This window comes from Bubalus bubalis, chromosome 9, assembly GCF_019923935.1.
Source record: "Bubalus bubalis isolate 160015118507 breed Murrah chromosome 9, NDDB_SH_1, whole genome shotgun sequence".
Taxonomy (NCBI): domain Eukaryota; kingdom Metazoa; phylum Chordata; class Mammalia; order Artiodactyla; family Bovidae; genus Bubalus; species Bubalus bubalis.
In genome coordinates this window covers 85,502,266-85,522,979 of record NC_059165.1, presented here as the reverse complement: position 1 = coordinate 85,522,979, position 20,714 = coordinate 85,502,266, and the positions used below count along the sequence as shown (strand labels likewise).

General features: G+C 37.0%; 1 protein-coding gene across 1 annotated transcript in view; it reads left to right on the top strand.

Moving 5' to 3' along the window:
- Window positions 1-20,714, top strand: part of FBN2 (fibrillin 2) — a 225,342-nt gene that overhangs the window by 169,265 nt on the left and 35,363 nt on the right. Inside the window, exons 33-44 of the mRNA XM_045166621.1 lie at window positions 953-1,075; window positions 2,781-2,906; window positions 7,837-7,959; window positions 8,524-8,646; window positions 11,329-11,490; window positions 12,220-12,288; window positions 13,014-13,139; window positions 14,553-14,678; window positions 15,286-15,438; window positions 18,737-18,805; window positions 19,675-19,800; window positions 19,979-20,104. Coding sequence (XP_045022556.1) covers window positions 953-1,075; window positions 2,781-2,906; window positions 7,837-7,959; window positions 8,524-8,646; window positions 11,329-11,490; window positions 12,220-12,288; window positions 13,014-13,139; window positions 14,553-14,678; window positions 15,286-15,438; window positions 18,737-18,805; window positions 19,675-19,800; window positions 19,979-20,104 — 1,452 coding nt within the window. The remainder of the gene's footprint in view (window positions 1-952; window positions 1,076-2,780; window positions 2,907-7,836; window positions 7,960-8,523; window positions 8,647-11,328; window positions 11,491-12,219; window positions 12,289-13,013; window positions 13,140-14,552; window positions 14,679-15,285; window positions 15,439-18,736; window positions 18,806-19,674; window positions 19,801-19,978; window positions 20,105-20,714) is intronic.

The following is a 20,714-nucleotide window of genomic DNA, read 5'->3' as shown; positions in this document are numbered from 1 at the left end:
TATTGTCACACCAAGCGCTTTTCCTTCTCACTGTCTTTATATATGCTGTTCCCTCTGCAGGGAAGACCCATCCCTACTTCTCTTTAGCAGGTCAACTCTTGCTCATCCTTCAGGTTCAAAGTTAACTAAAAATAATTTGTCAGTGGGACCTTCCTAATTCCTGCATTCCAAATTAGACTCCTTTTCTTATTTCCTCGTATTTCTTCATGGTACGTGTATAACAGTGTTTAATTTGATTTTCTGTGTTTAGCATGTGTCTTTTCCATTAGACTAGGGGCTCCATGAGCTTCCCTGGCAGCTCAGTCTGTAAAGAATCTGCCCACCAATTCAACAGACCCAAGAGATGTGGATTCCATCCCTGGGTCGGGAAGATCCCCTGGAGGAGGAAATGGCAACCCACTCCAGTATCCTTGCCAGGAAAATTCCATGGAGAGAGGAGCCTGGCAGGCTACAGTCCATGGGGTCACAAAGAAGTCGGACACAACTTAGTGACTAAACCAGGGGCCCTGTGAGGTCAAGAATCATATCTTGGTTTCCACATCTATAACATGAACTTGAAAATTTTAATGGTAATTGTCCTGCTCTGAAGTTCAATATTATCTTGAAAATTACCCACATTTTTAGCGATAAAGTATCCAATGATAAAATTCACCCTAAGTAGAAATCAGAAGGAAATCTAGCCCTGGTTTTCTTTTAAACATTATAATTCTAGTTGATTAGATAGCTCAAAAAGCACTTGAACTAATTATTTTGGTCCATGTTTGTAGCGTGAACATTTTGGATCATAGATCGGAGGTCTTAGAAGATTAGAACTTTTGGCTTTACCAGTCAACTACAACATATTCCATTCAGCCACTTTACATTTAAATTAAGATAAATGAAAATCTTTCTGGGTGTTTAAATATTCCATCTTCATTTCTGAACTCTGCTGCTCTGTTCTCTTGACATGCAGATCTGGACGAGTGTTCTAATGGAACCCACCAGTGCAGCATAAATGCTCAGTGTGTTAATACCCCAGGCTCCTACCGATGTGCCTGCTCTGAAGGGTTCACTGGAGATGGATTTACCTGCTCAGGTGGGTGAGGTCCTGATTTTCACAGCGCACTGCGTATGTGTTTGTCATTGGAAGAAAACTGTAGTTAAAGGAGGTTGAAATTACTACCTCTGTTTTTACACTTGACTTGAAGTGAATGTGTATTTTTGCTTACGTTAAACACAAAAACTGGGAAATGTTTAAAAATAATGGCATTTTTTACTATTATGTGGTCTTAATGACTGCCATTTCCTTTTATTCATTAATTAACACGATAGCCAAAAACAGGTTCTGATTGAGACCACCTGGATTCAGACCTTGCCTGTGCTGCTTACTGGCTGCGTAGCCTTAAGCAAGTTACTTAGCCTGTGTGCCCTTAGTTTGTCCATTTTGGAATGGACATGGTGATAGTAATGATAATAATACTATTTCCCCCCTTTTTTTTCTATCACCGAATGGACGACATATGGGAAAACTATTCAGCTTCTTAAAATCTGTGACCTACCCAATCACGGTTATTTATTGTGTTTATAAAAATCTCAGTTTATCATATGGTTTTGAAAGGATTAAATGGAATGATATAAGTAAAGAGCTTAGAAACATGCATCATAAGAGCTCAATAAATGCGACTAAATTCATACTACATTCTTTGAGGATAAAACATCCGTTCATTATATTCATGTAAAAGGCTAGAATCATCTTGCTGGACATAAAGAACAGTACTTTTCAGCTTGAAAGATAGGTGTGTCTCAGTTTAATGTACATACATTTAACCCCAAATTAAAAGATAATTTTTTGTTATGATTATTGATGTCAAGAACTCAGACTTAAAATTCTCTAATGGCTCTTTAAGAAAACACGTATATTCAGTTGTAAAGCTTTCTTACTTTTAAACCCTGGGTGCTGCGTCTTTCTCAGCATGTCTGTGCTCTGTGCTGTGAAGACAAGGGCCTGGCCTTGGAGTCAGACACGGCTGGACTCAGACCCTGGCTCAACCGCACGTTAGCTCACTGTGCCTCCCACGGCTCAGTCGGCTACTCTTAGCCTCGGGCCCTTCCTCTTCTGAACCTCACAGGGTTGGTGAACTAAATGAAAACATGCATGTCAGGCAACTAGCACACTCCGTGGCAAGGGTTAGGCCCTCAATAAACATTGTTTTCTGCCCTTAACCCCTTTTTCCATGTGATAGAGTCAAATGAATTGTCTTTAAGATCTATAAATAATGCTCATTTGTGTAATTAAAATAAGAATGAGATTCTTCTTTGTGTAATTAAAAAATTTAATGAGATTGTAATGGCATGCAAGAAACTTCCCTCATTCCCATAGAGTGTCCCTGCTTTACGTAAAAATGCTTGAATTAATGAAAGTAAGAGTTGTTCATTTTAACTCTAATGTTTTCAGATGAATTAATGCCATTTTAAGGTTAATTCCACCATTCTTGGCTATCTCTAAATGATGTTGCTATAGCATTGATGCATCAAATTAGCCTTAAAGAGAACTGAGACAGATGGGAGAGAGATCGTATACCTCATTCCTCCTGTTTATCGTGATGGAATTGCATGTTATAGATTAAACAGCTTTATTGTCAAGTGGTATACCTTTATTTAGGTGTGTATGGATAATTGTTTGATGTTAATGAACACTAACTCAGGCCAGTGAGATTGGTTTAGTTATGGAACAGAGAAAAAAAAAAAAATGTGTCAGGAGATTTGGAACTTAATAGAGATGTAATTTGCTCCTTCAACAGATGTTGATGAGTGTGCAGAAAACATAAATCTCTGTGAGAACGGACAGTGCCTCAACGTCCCAGGCGCATATCGCTGCGAGTGTGAGATGGGCTTCACGCCAGCCTCAGACAGCAGGTCCTGCCAAGGTGGGTCACCAGGATTCCAACTCATTTCCAAGTTGGATCAACTGCAACAAATGAAACCACAAAAAGGGCTGGAACGGGCTCCACCTGGAAGCAGAATACACAGCACATGCTGCACATATAAAAGTCATTTGTTTAAGCATGGATTATTTTGCCGAATGAATAATGATGAAGGCGGCTTTCATCTCTTATGAAGTTTTCCTGGCCAAGAGCCAATAGTTTGAACTTTGGCTTATTCAATTTTTTTTAACTATTTCTCTCTTTTTTTTTAAACGTTTTCTTTTGTTTTTAATCACTAAATGAATGACATGTGGATAAACTGTTCAGCTTTTAAAATATGATACATTATGTACCTCAATCACTGTTATGTAATGTGTTTGTCAAAATCTAGGTAGCTCATTTTTGGCGTTACCTTCTTACCTGAGTCGGCTATCTGCATGTCTGGGACTGGAGGTCCTCTTCAGGGACTCATCGAGAACTGCACCTTTTGCTGAATAGTCATGTCTCCTTCCTCTTAAGTTATGACATCACCCCCTTTCCTGGAAATGGGACTTTGTAACTAGTGTGATATCTTTCCAAGTAAAAGAAGTTGAATTTTCTTTTACATTAGAGACTCAATTCACATTGCATTGAGTTTGGGTCATCATTGTGTTCTTAAGAGTACATTAAAATGTAAATAAAGGAAAGGACTGAAAATGATTCATATGCCATAAGGTTTTTAACAAAATTAGTGATTCATAAAAAACCTTAAAAAAATAACTCAGGCTGGCTGCTAGGCAAAGATTTTTAAATGAAACCAGATTATAGGCTTTCCCTACGTGAGTATCTAGTCAAATGAACAGAAATAGTAAATGCCAGCTTACACACACACACGCACACACGCATACACTTCACCAACCAAACGAAAACTATACAATCTGGGGCAGCTTGAACTAGAGCCTGACTCTGCCCCACCACCAGCATATCACTGAAGAGAAAAAGTGTGCATAAAAGATCATGAAATTTTCCATAAATATCTACCAATTTGGATCGAATCAGAACAAGAGAATGAGTAGTAGGCTCTGGGAAAATACTACAAACTGAAAACATTTGTGCTTCTACTTTGACCTGCTAGGTTGAGCAGAATCTAAAGCATTTTATACAGAGCAGCTATAGAATGAGCTTTATTTTTTTCTTAGTCCTGCTTCTTTATAAGCATTGAAGCCAGTTAGTAGAAACTGTGAGTCAATATGGTCATGGAATTACATGATTTATTATGCACGTCAGCTAGACAAGAATTGGTGGGAAAAGGAACAAGTTACCAGTATCCAGACACTTTTGCCAACATAAAATTTCAAAATTAATCCTTTATACTTAAGACAACATTTGCCCTTCATAGTTCTATTCCATTATGTGGGGCCTAGGCCCTTCTAAAACTTTTCCTAGAACCTCCCCCAGGGTGATACTAAATAGTTTCTCTTTACTGTACTTCCTTCCTGTGTTGGCTTTCCCAAAATATGTCATTTCCATGTAGAGAAATCCCAATTGCTAGGGCATCTGAGAGTGGCACACACATAGCTCACCCTCTGCTCCATTTAGATTGATGTCAACTTTTGAGATCCCCAAAATGTAATTCTGTGATTCTGCCTGTTTCTCCTTTGTTTTGTTGTTTCTTTTTCTATGAGATCTGGCACATCCAGACAGTTTATCCTGAGTTACGTTAGTTTCTTGATATTTTTCCATCTTACTATAAATGTATGCCCCTCTGAATTAATCCTCTGATCAACATAGTCCACTCAGCATCTACCTCTAATTTCTGTAGAGTTTAAATGTTTGCTAGAGTTGGCCATTTCTCAGTATTCTTCACCGAAATGGAAGCATACAAAACCTGCAGGAACCTCCTCAGGGACAGGTTAGGACTCCCATCACGTGGAGTGAACCCAGAGACAGAGCATTTCTTATGATGTCGGAAGAGAGATCAGGGGTCAGGTTCATCAACAAAAAGCACACAGAGCCCAGCAGAGGTCTTCCCATCTGTGTTTCTCATCTTCCCCCACCTTATGAAACTCTGGGCCACATTGCAGAAGCTTTAGTGAAACCCATACCCCAAGCTATCTTCCAAAGAAATCCGAAGATTAAAAAGGGAGGATGTCAAGAAGTTCCATCTAAACTGTATGGGAGTACAGTTGACACTTGAATAATCTGGGGGCTAGGGACGCCTACCCTCAGCTCGGTGGGCAGTCCGTGTACAACTTGTAGTCAGCCATCGGTGTTCCGCATTCCTCTGTTTTCATGGATCCACATATTTAACCAACCGCAGATAGTGTAGCTGTACTACTACACTGAAGTATTTACTACTGAGGGGAAAAAAGCCATGTTTAAATAGACACATGCAGTTCAAACCTATGTTGTTCAAGCACCAACTGTATATAAAAACTCTCAAAAGAGCTGACCAAGTAAAGTGTAAGTAAACTGAAACAACAGCTTCTATGCTGTTATTTCTATGGAAGTAACAACAAAATAAGAACATACAAAAAACATTAATCAATTCAGAGTAGGAGAAAATTAGTCAAGGGACAAGAGCGGATTCCATGTAGGTATGTTGTACCATAGATAATCATAATAAAAACATGATTGCACAAGTTCAAAGTAAGTATAAGAACAGAAAAGACATTGCAGAGTTGGGAAACAAAAAACACAGTCCAATCAAGGAAAATAAGAGAACTATTAAATAGACACAGCAAAGAATAGTGGAGATGAAAATGTAATTACCAGTGAGATAATCACAGTGAAAAAAGAGGGGAAATAAGACAAAGGCCATAAGCTTAAGTATAATGGGTGTTTCTGACATGAAGAGTTCCTAAAAGTTGAATAGAAAAACATATTGAGCAACTAAACATTTTCCTAAAATAGAAGAAAGAACTGAATATACAGGAAGGGGTAAATCATAAGACAAATTTTAAGCTTTATTGTATTTGTCAGCTTAAGTCAGAGATTCTTCAAACTCCAGATAGAAAAGGCAAGCCTTGAACAAGACAACCAAATACACATTAGAATGCTGCCCTCCCAGTTATAAGAACACATGTGGCAAGAATATTATACCTCAGAGTTCGTTAATTATATAGACATAGACATATCCTGACATGTGAAATAATTCAGAAAGAAAGCACCTACGGGTTCTCCTTTCTTGTCTTGGGGGAAGAAAACAACACAACTTATCAGCAATGAAACAACCAAGAACTATAAATGGGGAGGCAGGAAGCAGTAATTGGAGAAGTGACAATAAAAACATTATTGATTTTAAAGAATTAGTACTAAATTCTTTAGAGATTATGGTAAATGGCATGAACATTTAAAAAGTGAAAATAATATGAATAACAAAAATGAGTTGGAAGCATATATATATTCATGCTAATTTTAATCATCATTGTGTAGAATCCACTGTCTTAAAATCATTTGAATTTAACATAAAGCCAAAAGGTGATAAGGGTTTAGTATTTTTCATCAATTCTTTATGTTAGAATTTCAGAAGCTACTGACATAATGAAAAACTGATTTAATGCTTGAAAATGGTTCAGTCTCTCTGAATATGCATTGAGAAATATCAGTATTTGCAATATTGTTCATCCAATTATGATAAGTCTATATAGAAGCATTTTTGAGTGATTTTTGTTTTTGCTGTCTTATTTTCTGTGTTGTTTCCTATCTTTTCTATTTGTTATCAATACTTTTCTATATTGTTCAAATTTCTGAATATGCATCAAGTTTATAAAAACAAGACAATATTCTTTTAAAAAACCTTATTTCACACAACTTTTTCATCATTCCAATGGAAGTTATTTGTAATAAAATTCATTTAAAAGTACAATGCATACATAGGGCTGATAATACAATTACATTTACAGCTTACTGCAACTCAGTTATAAACTAACTTAATGAGTCTTTACCCATTTATATAAAAAGAATAACTTTATTGCCCCAACGCAAGTAAAGACAACTTTGCACATCAGTTGAACTTCTAAACACAGTTTGAACTATACTTTAAATATAAGATAATTGAAATGCTTTATTTTATCTATCATGAAAGACCCTTTTATACTAAAGATATAACTGTCTTGAGACAGCATTTTAGAATGACTTGTCTAGTCTCGCCTGAAATGGCATGCCTGGTCTGCATTCTCAGAATATGAGGTTATTTGTGTACAAGAATGTCCATCTTCTTCCTATGAGTAAAAATACAGATTATTTCTACAGCTGGACAGGCATACATATGCCTTCATTTTCATATGAATGAGGAGTAATAACTTCTCATTTATTTTGAGTTAAAGCTTCATGGAAGACTTTTATAACCTGAATTTATGACTTGAGGCCAACAGAGATGTTTTAATGAAATTGAAGGAATGTGGGGCAATGATGATCTTATTACACACTACTAGGGAAAAAATTCTTTCCCTGTTTATAACTGACCTTATTAAAACAGGTCAGATTACAGAATAAAAAAGTTTAAATAAGTTAAACTTAAATAATTTAAAAGATACATTTAATAATTAAAATGTTATATATTTTACATGTTGTAGATATTTCTAAAACATCTGAAGTTTTCATTATTGGAATCTTTGAATTTGTTTTTATTTTTCATTTTTTTATAATCTTATTCCCTTCGCATGTTTGTACTTAATTAAAAAAAAAATGTTTAAGCCCCAGGCCCACTTTTTCTTAAGTATTTTACAACCCAAGACAGTTAAAATACTGTCAATAAAATGAAATAATATCCTTTTATGTCTCTGCTCCATCTGAATGTTAGTTGGTTGCTGTTTATGTGACATCCCTGGTCAAAGTAAAAGAAAATTTTTTGCTCCATAAAAACATCTGAGGAGATGGAATAATTTATTAATGTCATCCAGTAAATTGAAATCTTTATAATCAAGAGATTACTATTTTTTTTAATCTCCAGATATCGATGAATGCTCCTTCCAAAATATTTGTGTCTTTGGAACATGTAATAATTTGCCTGGAATGTTTCATTGTATCTGTGATGATGGTTATGAATTGGACAGAACAGGAGGGAACTGTACAGGTATGGCCAGTTAAGGGCTTAATTGTATTCTTATTAATTGAAAAGAATGTTTTGTGCTAGACATAAAAGTTCCCCAAATTTCTGCTTAGCCTGCTATGCCTCAGGTTATGCATTTTTTTTGAAAAAGGAAATTACATTCTGATACATTTATTTCTAACTGTGAGATTGATTTTTTGTAATGTAAACAGCTTAATTTTAAATATTCAACATGAAATTAGTAAAATATCTCTGTATATATTTATGATGTCCACATATGTGTACAGTTATACATATATTTAAGTTTAATTCAAGCAAGAAATGATACCATGATTTTCTTCAGAATTGCAAGATTTCAATGTAATTTACTTATTTATTTATTAAAGATATTAAATGATACCATCATGAATACTGTCTGATTGATATATGGAAACTGCTTTAGGTGTGTACCAGTATTTCATTGTGCTGAGTCCCTCCTAAAGATTTTTAGTCTACTGACTTTCAGAATTTCCACCAAATCCTTTGGAACTGCAGCATGCACAAGGAAAGTAAAGATGTTGATGTGGGCGTTCTAAATGTTTTTCCTAGATATCGATGAGTGTGCAGATCCAATAAACTGTGTGAACGGCCTGTGTGTCAACACTCCTGGTCGCTACGAGTGTAACTGTCCACCCGACTTCCAGCTGAACCCCACCGGTGTGGGGTGTGTTGGTAAGTGAAAGCACTATGAAACCAACAGATAGAAGCACATAGAGTTAAATACTCGTACTCTCTTGATAATGAACTGTAATATGAGCATTTGCTACAACTAACTTAAAGTAGTACTCTTTTACCTGAAGTAAACTAGACTGCCAAAATACATGGTCACTTGTATTCTGCTAATCTTCCAAGTCATATTTTGAAACAGCGATTTTTGAGACATCTGCTCCCACATCCTCCTCTCACAGACGTGAGAACCACGGCCCTAGAAGTGCAGTGACTTGTTTTAAGGTTGCAGAGCTTGCAAATGGCAGAGCTGAAGCAGTGTCCCCAAGTTGCCTGGCTCCCTGCCCAGTGCATTAACCAGGACAGATGCCTTTGAAATGTGGACTCAGTTTTACAAAATGAATATGTTTCAGGTTCATGCATGACAGTTGACAAGGCAAGCAATTAATGGTATTTATACCATTAGTTTGGAGAAGGCAATGGCACCCCACTCCAGTACTCTTGCCTGGAAAATCCCATGGACAGAGGAGCCTGGTAGGCTGCAGACCATGGGGTCATAAAGAGTCGGACACGACTGAGTGACTTCACTTTCACTTTTCCCTTTCATGCATTGGAGAAGGAAATGGCAACCCACTCCAATGTTCTTGCCTGGAGAATCCCAGGGATGGGGGAGCCTGGTGGGCCCCCGTCTATGGGGTCGCACAGAGTCGGACACGACTGAAGCAACTTAGCAGCAGCAGCAGCATACCATTAGTTATATAATTCTTCAAAACCAAGGGAAAAAACCTGTATTTCTATAGGTATAAGAAAAACCTGTCTTTCTATAGGTATAAGAAAAGCCTATATTTATATAGGTATATATTTCTTCAAAACCAAGAAAATATGGAATAAAATTTGTTAGTTATGATTAAATTCTCATTAAAAATTTTAATAAGGTTGTGCCTTTTTCTTATGAAAATTATTTTCAAAATTACTTACAAATATGAAAAGTAAAAAGGTTTGTTGGATGCAGACGGCAGATAACACTGACTGTTTTTCTAAGAGGAGAACCAGCAGTTCCTCTCGAGGCTCTTTATATCAAAGAAAGTAATATCATCACAGACCCATCCAGAAACATAAGGAAACATGTTCAGTGCCTTGTTATTTGTGGTGGCAAGAATTTAGAAACCATTTTGGAGAGTGGGTTGATTAAAAAAGAATGGCAATTGGGCACTGTGGAGTTGACAGCATGTTATAAAGATAGAATGAGGCAAATGACAAAATAGCATTCATAGAAATTTTAAATGTGCACCAAAAAACCCCCCAAAATACTAATTTTGCAACAGTGCAGACCATAAAAAGTAATATTAAGCACTTTCCAATGTTTGAGTAGGGGAAGAGGAAGGAGATGGAGAGCAGGGATAAAAGGGAAAGAGTGATAGGGAGGAAAGAAGGAAGGATGAATGAATACAAGCCTAGTAAGAGCAGAACCTTGAGTTAACACTTGTGTCAGCACCTGAGATTCGGCAACAAAAATAAAACTTAAAAGAATTAAGAAAAGAAAGGAAAAGAATGAAAAGCTCCCCAAGTGGTTAGCTAGACTGTAAAGAACTTTGGTTTGTACTCTGATTTGAGACGGGACGCCATGGGAAGTGGCCTGACCCCAGGTAATGCTTCTGAAGGAAGCTATGGAGGGAAAAACAGACTGTAGGTGGGTCAGGAGATGAGCTAGGAAACGGTTGCAGTAGTCCAGGTGGGGGTGATGGTGGCCTGAACTCAGGTGGCAGTGATGTTGAAAGCAGTGGTAAGTCATCAGATTCCAGGTATATTTTGAATGTAGTGTTGACAGATCTTATTAACTGGATTGAATAAGGAGTCAAAGTTTGACTCCAAAGTTTAGAGCCTGAGCAGTTTTTAAAAATGAGTTTTCTGTTTATTGAAAATGCAAAAAAAGCCTGGGAGAGGATTGGAGCAGGTTTTTTATGTGGAGGCAAGAGTATCAAGTGTTTGACTTTAGACATGGTAACTTTAAAATAGCTGTTAGATATCTAAGAGGAGAAATAAAATACTAGGCACTTGGAAGAAGGATCTGGAGTTCAGGGAGGGGTGAAAGATGGAGCCACAAATTTGATCATGTTTAGAGAGATGGAACTAATGAGGTGATCTAGATGATACTCAGAGATAAGAGAAAGTTTGGGAGTCACTTATTCTCTTAAATATCCTTTCTAAACTTGTTACAGACTGACTCTTCCAAAACTTGCAAAGCTTGATGTGCAAATTGAAGCAAAACTTTGGGAGAATAAAGATTATGGGAAGGAGAGGAAGGAGGTTGCATTATCACTATTTTATGTAATAGGATACATTGCTTTAACTTATACTGGATTTCATTTCCTTTGTTGATAAACTCATGATACAGACTGATTGATTATTAGGAAATGTTTTTCTTGCATTCATTTTATTAAAGGTCCAGAATGTCCCAGGTGAGTAATTGCTTACTCTCTTTAACCCATGATCTAGATGGATATCTAAACATGGGAAATTGTTGTAATTGATTTAATTCCTACAACTTGGAAAAACTCTAAAGCAAGTGATGATTTCTTGCAGGGAGTTAATGTACAGAATTTGAATTTCATCATTTGAGTGACCTTTCTCCAAAATGACATTCTTACTACTGTAAGGACCATTGTAAACTCCTGTGTTGCTCTGCAGACAACCGCGTGGGCAACTGCTACCTGAAGTTCGGTCCTCGGGGCGACGGGAGCCTGTCCTGCAACACTGAGATTGGGGTGGGCGTCAGCCGCTCCTCCTGCTGCTGCTCTCTGGGGAAGGCCTGGGGGAACCCCTGCGAGACCTGCCCCCCTGTCAATAGCAGTGAGTATGAAGCCAAGGAAGAGGACAGGGACCCTCTGGGAGCTGAAGACTAGCTGCCGATTTCTTCTGGTGCTGGGGACAAGGGAGGAAGTGAGAGTCCGAACTTTGAATCTGGACTGCTTTCAGTGATTATGCTAAAACCAGCCAAGCAGGCTTCATATAAAAAGAATCTGGATTCCTCTCTTCTTATTGTTTTTCTTGATATGATAAAAAGAGAAAACAATTTTTAACCACAATCCACTATGAAGGATGATAATATCAGTTCTCCCTGGTATCACAGATAAAGGCCATTCCTGCTTCTTTTCCAGAGTTGTTTTAGTTGAGGCTCATAGATGCATTGTATTCCTCAAGTCCAACCAAGTTATATTTTAAATGGAAATGTGTGTCCTGATATGAGCATAGGTGAAACTCAACATTGTTGAATCTTTGGGTTTTCATTTACTGGCCAAAAAAAGTTGTTGATATAAATTGTTTGAAAGTAGTTTTTTATTTAATTAAAAACAAATGGGTTTTGTTATTCTACTTTGTAGTTTATGAAGTAATGATCTTATTTCAAGTAGAACGTTAATATACTTTTAAAGATACTGTGTTTGAAAAGGCACCTAGGAAAACATAGATATACCCCTTAGGATATGTGCTTTGAGCTTGTCAGTTGTTAAGTGCTAATTCATTGTCTCGGCCTCTTGCACACAGGTTATCAAATTTCTTTTTCTTTCCCTTGTTTTGTAGCTGAATATTACACTTTGTGTCCTGGAGGGGAAGGCTTCAGACCTAACCCCATTACAATCATCTTAGAAGGTGAGTATACCTCTGATGGCTGCTGTTGCTACTGCTGCTGCTAAGTCACTTCAGTCGTGTCCGACTCTGTGTGACCCCATAGATGGCAGCCCACCAGGCTCCCCCGTCCCTGGGATTCTCCAGGCAAGAACACTGGAGTGGGTTGCCATTTCCTTCTCCAATGCATGAAAGTGAAAAGTGAAAGTAAAGTCACTCAGTCATGTCTGACTCTTAGCGACCCCATGGACTGCAGCCTACCAGGCTCCTCCATCCATGGGATTTTCCAGGCAAGAGTACTGGAGTGGGGTGCCATTGCCTTCTCCGCCTCTGATGGCACCAGATTTAAACAAGAGCTTACTTTAGAGAAAAGCTGGTAGAAAAGTTAGAACAGCCCAGACAAGATTATTTTGCAAAATTACAGGTAGACAGTTGCCAGTTTGCTGAAAAATCATTCATAAGTCAGACTTGATCCGTTGCAGTGGTGTGTGATTGTTCTGCAGGGAAACTCTTTTTATAATTATCCCCAACTTTCACCATTGTTAGATTTAGTTATTGCTCTTTTCAGATTATAGCAGAGTTCCATGACTAAGCCAGGGGAATTCATGATCACAATAAACCTCCGGTCTTAAGTGTGCATTCACTTGGATGCATGGATGTCTGCAGGTCTTACAGTACCACACATTTGAAAGCCCTCATAGTGACTCTTGTCTTTCATGATAGTATCTGAGCTGTCTCCCCTTTTGCAGATATTGATGAATGCCAGGAGTTACCAGGACTCTGCCAGGGTGGAAACTGTATTAACACTTTTGGTAGCTTCCAGTGTGAGTGCCCTCAAGGCTACTACCTCAGCGAGGAAACCCGCATCTGTGAAGGTGAGATGAATTCATACCTAAAAGTTATTAGTGGCTATTTAAAACAAAATTACTGGTCAGGTCTGGAGAAAAGAGTCCATCTTCAAGTTTTATCAAGGGACATGATGAGACTGGTTCATAGTTTTTTTCTTGTCCGTCAGTGCTTCTAAGTTGTATAATGATGCATGATGCCAAGTCACTTCAGTCGTGTCCGACTCTTTGTGACCCCATGGACTGTAGCCCGCCAGGCCCCTCTGTCCACGGGGATTCACCAGACAAGAATACTGGAGTGGGCTGCCATGCCCTCCTCCAAGGGTTCTTCTTGACCCAGGAATTGAACCCGGGTCTCCTGCCTTACAGGCACTTTCTTTACCATCTGAGCCACCAGGGAAGCCCTGTATGATGATAGCTAAAGTAATTTACAGATTATTTGCAGTAGTTGACTGTTATTTTTCTCTGAGGAAATAGGTTGATGATAAAGGGAGAAAGCTGAAATACTATGAAAGCATTCAATATAAGTTATTAACTCATATTTTAACTTTATATTTTATATAGAAAAATATGTATATTTGAAGTGGGACCATTAGGTTAATACTTTCAGTGACTTTTTAATGTTGCACAACAGCATATGAAACAGTTCAGAGGTTATGCAGATGCCTTTCTTGGTTCCATCCCCCACTTCTCTTGTGGCAGTGTAATCATCCTTTAGGGGCCCGGTCTTCCCACTAGACTGGGAGCTTCTTGAAGCAAGGGCCACATCCAATTTCATCTTTATAGCTATAAGTTCTAGCTTACAGTAGAATCTCAGTATTTATTTATGGAATGAATGAATGGATGCTTCTAAAAATAAACATTAAACACTTAGTGTAATTATTTCCATTATAACTTTTCTATTGGAACATTTTAGATAAGTACATCTGGAAGAAATATGCTTTAATAAGGAGAATAACCAGAAACTGTGCTACTTCTAGAATCTCTTAATGGGTGTTAATTTGAACAGAGCTATAAAGAAAAAGGCTTTTATAAGTGCCTTCAGTTTAAAGTTGGCACTAAAATTTGATTTCAGTGACATAAGAGGAAAGTAGCTTTAAAGCAATTCCATCTGAAGAGTATGAAATTTCAGTTTAAAAATATAGGCACCATTGGAGATATTTTTTTTTTTTTGCCACTTTGGAATAATTTATTTGGATCACCTTTATTTTTAAATGTTAGATTTTTATTTTTCTGAAGAAGGGCATATTGTATGTGACATAAATGCATTTTGGGGGTGTTTCCTATGTAATTGCTTTAAATTCTAAATTTTATAAAAAGTAAGATGAATTCTATAAAAATAAAAATTGGGGGACTCATCTGTATGCTTTGTTCAGTTGTTTAAGTCACGTAAATTCATGGGGAAAATATTTACCAATTAGTGGATATTCTTGCATCCCGTAGATATTGATGAGTGTTTTGCACATCCTGGTGTGTGTGGGCCTGGGACCTGCTACAACACTCTGGGAAATTACACCTGCATTTGCCCACCTGAGTACATGCAGGTCAACGGAGGCCACAACTGCATGGGTAGGTAGAGCTCTGAAGCGGATGAGGTTGCTGTTGCTGGCTTCCTGGCCATCAGTTATCTCTCAGAGGCAAACGGGTCATAATTATGCAGAAAGTTTGGAAGTTAAATCTCTATGAATAGTAAAGTATTTCAAAGTCTTATAAACTTATGGCTGTGTATCATATTTTTAATGTATTTTGGCTGCATAGTTACATGTTATAAAGCATGAGTCTGCGGTAGAAAATTTCAACAAATATTATAATTATATATTCTTACATACTTTTATTTTACATTCATATAAATTGAACATTGTTTTACAAATACTAGAACATTTAAAATCTAACATGTAATGCTTTTTAAATTAAATAAATGCATTTGAATAGAGAAATATCTATTAACTTTGTCCCCCAAGAGAATTAAAAGTGAAATCCCTTACTTAAAAACAGGAAAGACGCTTAACTAAAAATGATTTGTGTTCAACTTAAAGAATTATTTTTAAGATACTTCCACATGACCATGAAAATTTTCAGAGTTAGTGGAGGAATTTTAGTGTCTCCAGGTGTATGGGGTTTATTATTAGCTGCTTGCTGGCAGGATGGGTCGGCATTTTTGTTTTTCTCTATGTAGACATGAGAAAAAGCTTCTGCTACCGGAGCTATAATGGAACCACTTGTGAGAATGAGTTGCCTTTTAATGTGACAAAGAGGATGTGCTGCTGCACATACAATGTGGGCAAAGCCTGGAACAAACCTTGTGAACCATGCCCAGCGCCAGGAACAGGTAAGCACTCAGCGCCTGCTTCTGCGGACAGCCAAGTTAGTGACACGGGGAGGCATGTGACGCTAGAGTGAAAACACAGGGGTTCTAAAAGCAGACGTAGTTCTGAAAATATCCAGGAACTCATGTGCCTGGTTTCTCAGGCAGCCAGTCCTCTTTAAGGTCCAAACACTAATTTCTGAGATGTCCCTTGAGTAAAGTCTGGATCCTGAAAATAAGCCCCATTCCTGAAGAGTTAGAATTTTATAACACCAGTCCATTTAAACATGCTGCTTTAATTACTCTTCTCTTCATAAAAGAAGTATTTATAGAGAATCTGTGTCATTGTGTTATACTTAGAAGATGTCCTTTTGGTAAATTGTGATTATTTAAATTCCAACATGCTCATTAAGTTTGGTCTTGGAAAACATGCAAAAAAAAAAATGGATTTGATGAGCAAACTTTATATAAAAGCAACTTAGTATCAGAGTTCTCCTTATGCATCCATTCCCTCAAACTTACATGAAATTTTTAGACAGTAACGAGAACTGATCTTTACACAGTAAAATTTTTTTCCAGACACAGATTCTCTTGAAAGAAAAACTGAAAGGTAGTAGAGACAAGAGCAACAGAATCATCTTAAAATTGTTGCCCACTCAGGTTCTTTTATGACCTGAAAAGTGGCCACTCTTAATAGCTGTAGATACTAAGAGTTGAACCAATAGGACAAATAAGAAACAATGATTATGCATTTGTTACCATTATTATTATTATTATTACCAGTATTATTTAGGGCACAGTTATTAAAATATTTCATTTAACATGATGAAATGAAATTAAGGAGAGATGGGGAAAAGTGACATATAGGGCCTTTTTCAGTGGCTCAAATTCACTGGGCAAATGGATTTTCTCTTTTGTATTGAAGTATAATTGATAAATAATATTATATTACTTTCAGGATTACAGCACAGTGGTTTGACATTTATACACATTATGGATTTATCTCCACGATAAGTCTAGTAACCATATGTCCTTGCACAACTGTATTGCAATTTTATTGACTATATTCCTTATGCTGAACATTACTTTGCTGTGACATATTTATATTATAGCTGGAAATATGTACCTCTTAATCCCTCGCATCTATTTTGCCCTACCCCCTACGCCCCTCCCCTCTGTCAGCCACCAGGTTTTTCTTTATAACAGAGATTCTTATTTCTATTTTGTTTGTTCATTCGTTTTGCTTTTTAGATTCCATGTATAAGTGAAATCATACATTGCTCGTCTTCTCAGTCTCACTTACCTCACTTAGCAAAATGCCCTCTAGATTCATCCATGTTGTTTAAAGTTGCAAGATTTCAACATGGCTGAGTAATAATATGTGTGCGTGTGTATATATATATATACACGCACACGTACAATATACCATCTTGTTTACTGTTTGCACATCAGCGGGCACTTAGGTTGCTTCCGTATCTTGGCCCTTGTAAATAATGCTACAGAGAACATAGGAACGTATACGTCTTTTTGAATTAGTGTTTTGTTTTCTTCAGATAAATGCTCAGAGATGGAATTGCCAAACTATGACAGTTTTATTTTTAATTTTTGAGAAACCTCCATGCTGTTTTCCATAGTGACTGTACCAATTTACATTCCCACCAATAGTATACAAGAGTTGCCATTTCTTCCCATCTTCACCAGCACTTGTTATTTGTGATCTTTTTGATAACAGCCATTCTGACAGGTATGAGGTGACACCTCATTTGCATTTCACTGATGATCGGTGATGTTGAGCATCTTTTCATGTGTCTGTTGGCCATGTGTGTGTTTTCCTTAGAAAAATGTCTATTCAAGTGGTTTGCCCATTTTTAACTGGATTATTTGTATTTTTTATATTGAGTTGTGAATATTCTTTATATTTTGAAATTAACCCCATTGGATATATCATTTGCAGACATCTCGTTCTATTCAATATATTGCCTTTTCCTTTTGTAGATGGTTTCCTTCACTGTGCAAAAGCTTTTTAGTTTGATATAGTCCCGTTTGTTTATTTTTGCTTTTTTTTCCCTTGCCTGAGGAGAAAGATTCAAAAAAATATTGCAAACACCGATGTTGGAGAGCATCCTGCTTATGTTTTCTACTAGGAGTTTTATGGTTTTCAGTCTTACATTTAAGTCTCCAATCTGTTCAGAGTTTTATTTTTGATATGGTGTAAGAAAGTGGCCAGTTGCAGCCTTAGGCAAGTGGCTGTCAGTTTTCCCAGCACTATTTATTGAAGGGATTGTGTTTTCCCCACTTAACAATCTGGGCTCTCAGATGGCACTTAGATTATAGTTTTCTGTATGTTACCTGATACTGTTTTCAAGAGTTTTATTCCTGTGTGTAGCAGTGGGCATTCGAAGAATTATGCTACTTAAAAATTAGAATTCCTAAGAGGTCCTGTTAGTTTGGTGAATTATGTGTAGTAGTGACTCTCATGCTGCTGCTGCTGCTGCTAAGTCACTTCAGTCGTGTCCGACTCTGTGCGACCCCATAGACGGCAGCCCACCAGGCTCCCCCGTCCCTGGGATTCTGTAGGCAAGAACACTGGAGTGGGTTGCCATTTCCTTCTCCGGTGCATGAAAGTGAAAAGTGAAAGTGAAGTGGCTCAGTCATGTCCGACTCTTAGCGACCCCATGGACTGCAGCCTACCAGGCTCCTTCATCCATGGGATTTTCCGGGCAAGGGTACTGGAGTGGGGTGCCGTTGCCTTCTTCGAGTGACTCTCATAGTCTGTTTTATTCCATGAGATGTTGTTTTTGATACCTCAGATTTCACATTCCAACAAACAGACGTTTATGTTAAAATAGATAAAAGTCATGGCTCATTCATTACTCATTGTGAACATGTTTCAGCACCACAAAATTATCTTTGCATGCCTATGCCTTTGTGCAATTCTAATTCCTTTTTAAATTCGTACACTAACCTAGTTTTTCAATTTACATGAGTTGGATCATTTTTAAAGCCCTGCGTATCAAAATAAAAAGAGCTTAAATGCCTTAAGTAGGTATTTTGAACTCATAATGATTTACTTATTTTCTAGTATCCGAGCAGTAAAATGTTTAATATGATAAGAACAGCAATAATAATAATGATAAAAGAATGCCTAGATTCATTCACTCCATGCAAAAACTGATATTGTAGTCAAATAAATATAATTGAATTAAAGGGTCTTGTGAATAATATAAAATATATTTGTCAGTTAAAGTAATACTATATAAAGTGTTATTTTGAAGGAGTATGAGAATTTTAAGAGTGTATCTGCTTTGTTTATATTTTAAAGCTGACTTTAAAACCATATGTGGAAATATTCCTGGATTCACCTTTGACATTCACACTGGAAAAGCTGTTGGTGAGTTTTTCTAGGTTATGTTTCTTTTAATACATATATGTAGCATGTTGTAAAAATTTGTTCAGTGTTTTTTAAGTTTAAAGTATCATAAAAGATAATACTCTGCAGTTGGATCTGATATGGTTAGACAAGAAAGAAGTAGCGTGTTTACAGATAACCAAGTGTCAGCAGTGGGACTAGTCCATCAGCCTGGAGTGGGTTTCCAGCCTGGTGATTGAGTTATGATATGATAGTTATGTGACTACCTCAAGATTTCATACATATCAAGCTAAAGCTTTAGTTTTTCTCATATGAATATTGTATTATCAATACATGATTCTAAGTAATCCACTTTATTTTACTCACCTTTATTGTCTGTTTTCATGAGTATATGTTTAAGTTCTCTATGTATTTTTACAGTATTTTTCTCCCTATCTACTTATGAATTTGCAGAATTACTACATAAATTTCTTTCTTCTGAATGTGCTTTCCCTTGCACAGTCTACTTTTCTTCCTCAAAGATTAAATGAACAATATAATTTTGAATGTCTGTTATCAATGCACACAGATAACAAAGGACATAAAATTAGGAAAATACAGTTGGATTTATCAAATGAGTAATAGCAATTAGGTAAGCCTGACATGAAACTTAAGAGGAAGCTTGATTCCCTAGGAAGTTCATTTGCTCTATTTGATCAACTACTTCCGTTCTTTCATTACTGTTCAAAGGAAATAATATTTTGTAGTCTGTATGCTTTGTAAACCACAAAATCATTCATACCAGTATAGGGTTGATTTTTGAGACTGAGTGTGTGTTTAGCATTATTCAGTGTTTTATGATAAATACATTAAGCAGAACCATATATTTGATCAAATCTGTTAAATTGCAGACATTGATGAATGTAAAGAGATTCCAGGCATTTGTGCAAATGGTGTGTGCATTAACCAAATTGGCAGTTTCCGCTGTGAATGCCCTACGGGATTCAGCTACAATGACCTGCTGCTGGTCTGCGAAGGTAATCTGAGCAATAAGTGACCTTATCCAGGCAAGTTTGGCAGACATAACTGGTTTTTAGAAGTTTTCTGACTTACTGTTTCTACTACAGCATTTAGGAGTTGATCACCAAAATGATTATCTGAATGTCATACTGATGCCATAATGAAGTTTGAAAAATGGAATTGTTGCTCTTCCAGATATCGATGAGTGCAGCAATGGCGATAACCTGTGCCAGCGAAATGCAGACTGCATCAACAGCCCAGGCAGCTACCGCTGCGAGTGCGCTGCAGGTTTCAAACTTTCACCCAACGGAGCCTGCGTAGGTAAGAAGAGAATGACTCATTCTTTGATGCTGAACACCATTGTAGGCCTCTGTGGTAGCTCAGATGGTAAAGAATCCGCCTGCAATGCAGGAGACCTGGGTTCAGTCTCTAGATAGGGAGGATCCCTTGGAGGAGGGAATGGCAACCCACTCCCGTATTCTTGCCTGGAGAATTCCATGGACAGAAAAGCCTGGTGGGCTACAGTCCATGAAATTGCAAAAAATTGGACACAACTGAGTGACCAATACTTCCACTACTTTCACCACATTCTGTATACTTAGTTCCTGCACTAAAAAACTGCTTATGCTCTCCTATCAAAAAAAAGCTATTTTCAAATATAATTTTGAGGAGCTTTTCCAAGTAAATCTATTCATTTATATTGAATCTATTTCACCATATCTTTTAGATTCTTTTGTTAGGAAAAGAAGTCTCTCAATGGATTTTTCCTAGAATTGAAACTAAAAATAATGTCCTTGAGATATACCAATCAATGTGTAAAAAGATCGCATCATTTAAAATTTTTTAAAAAGAGGCTTGTATGCTTTAAAGCCTTGCCTTATTTTTATTCAACTCTTGTTATGGTTCATTTTCAGCCTATCTGTAGTAATTA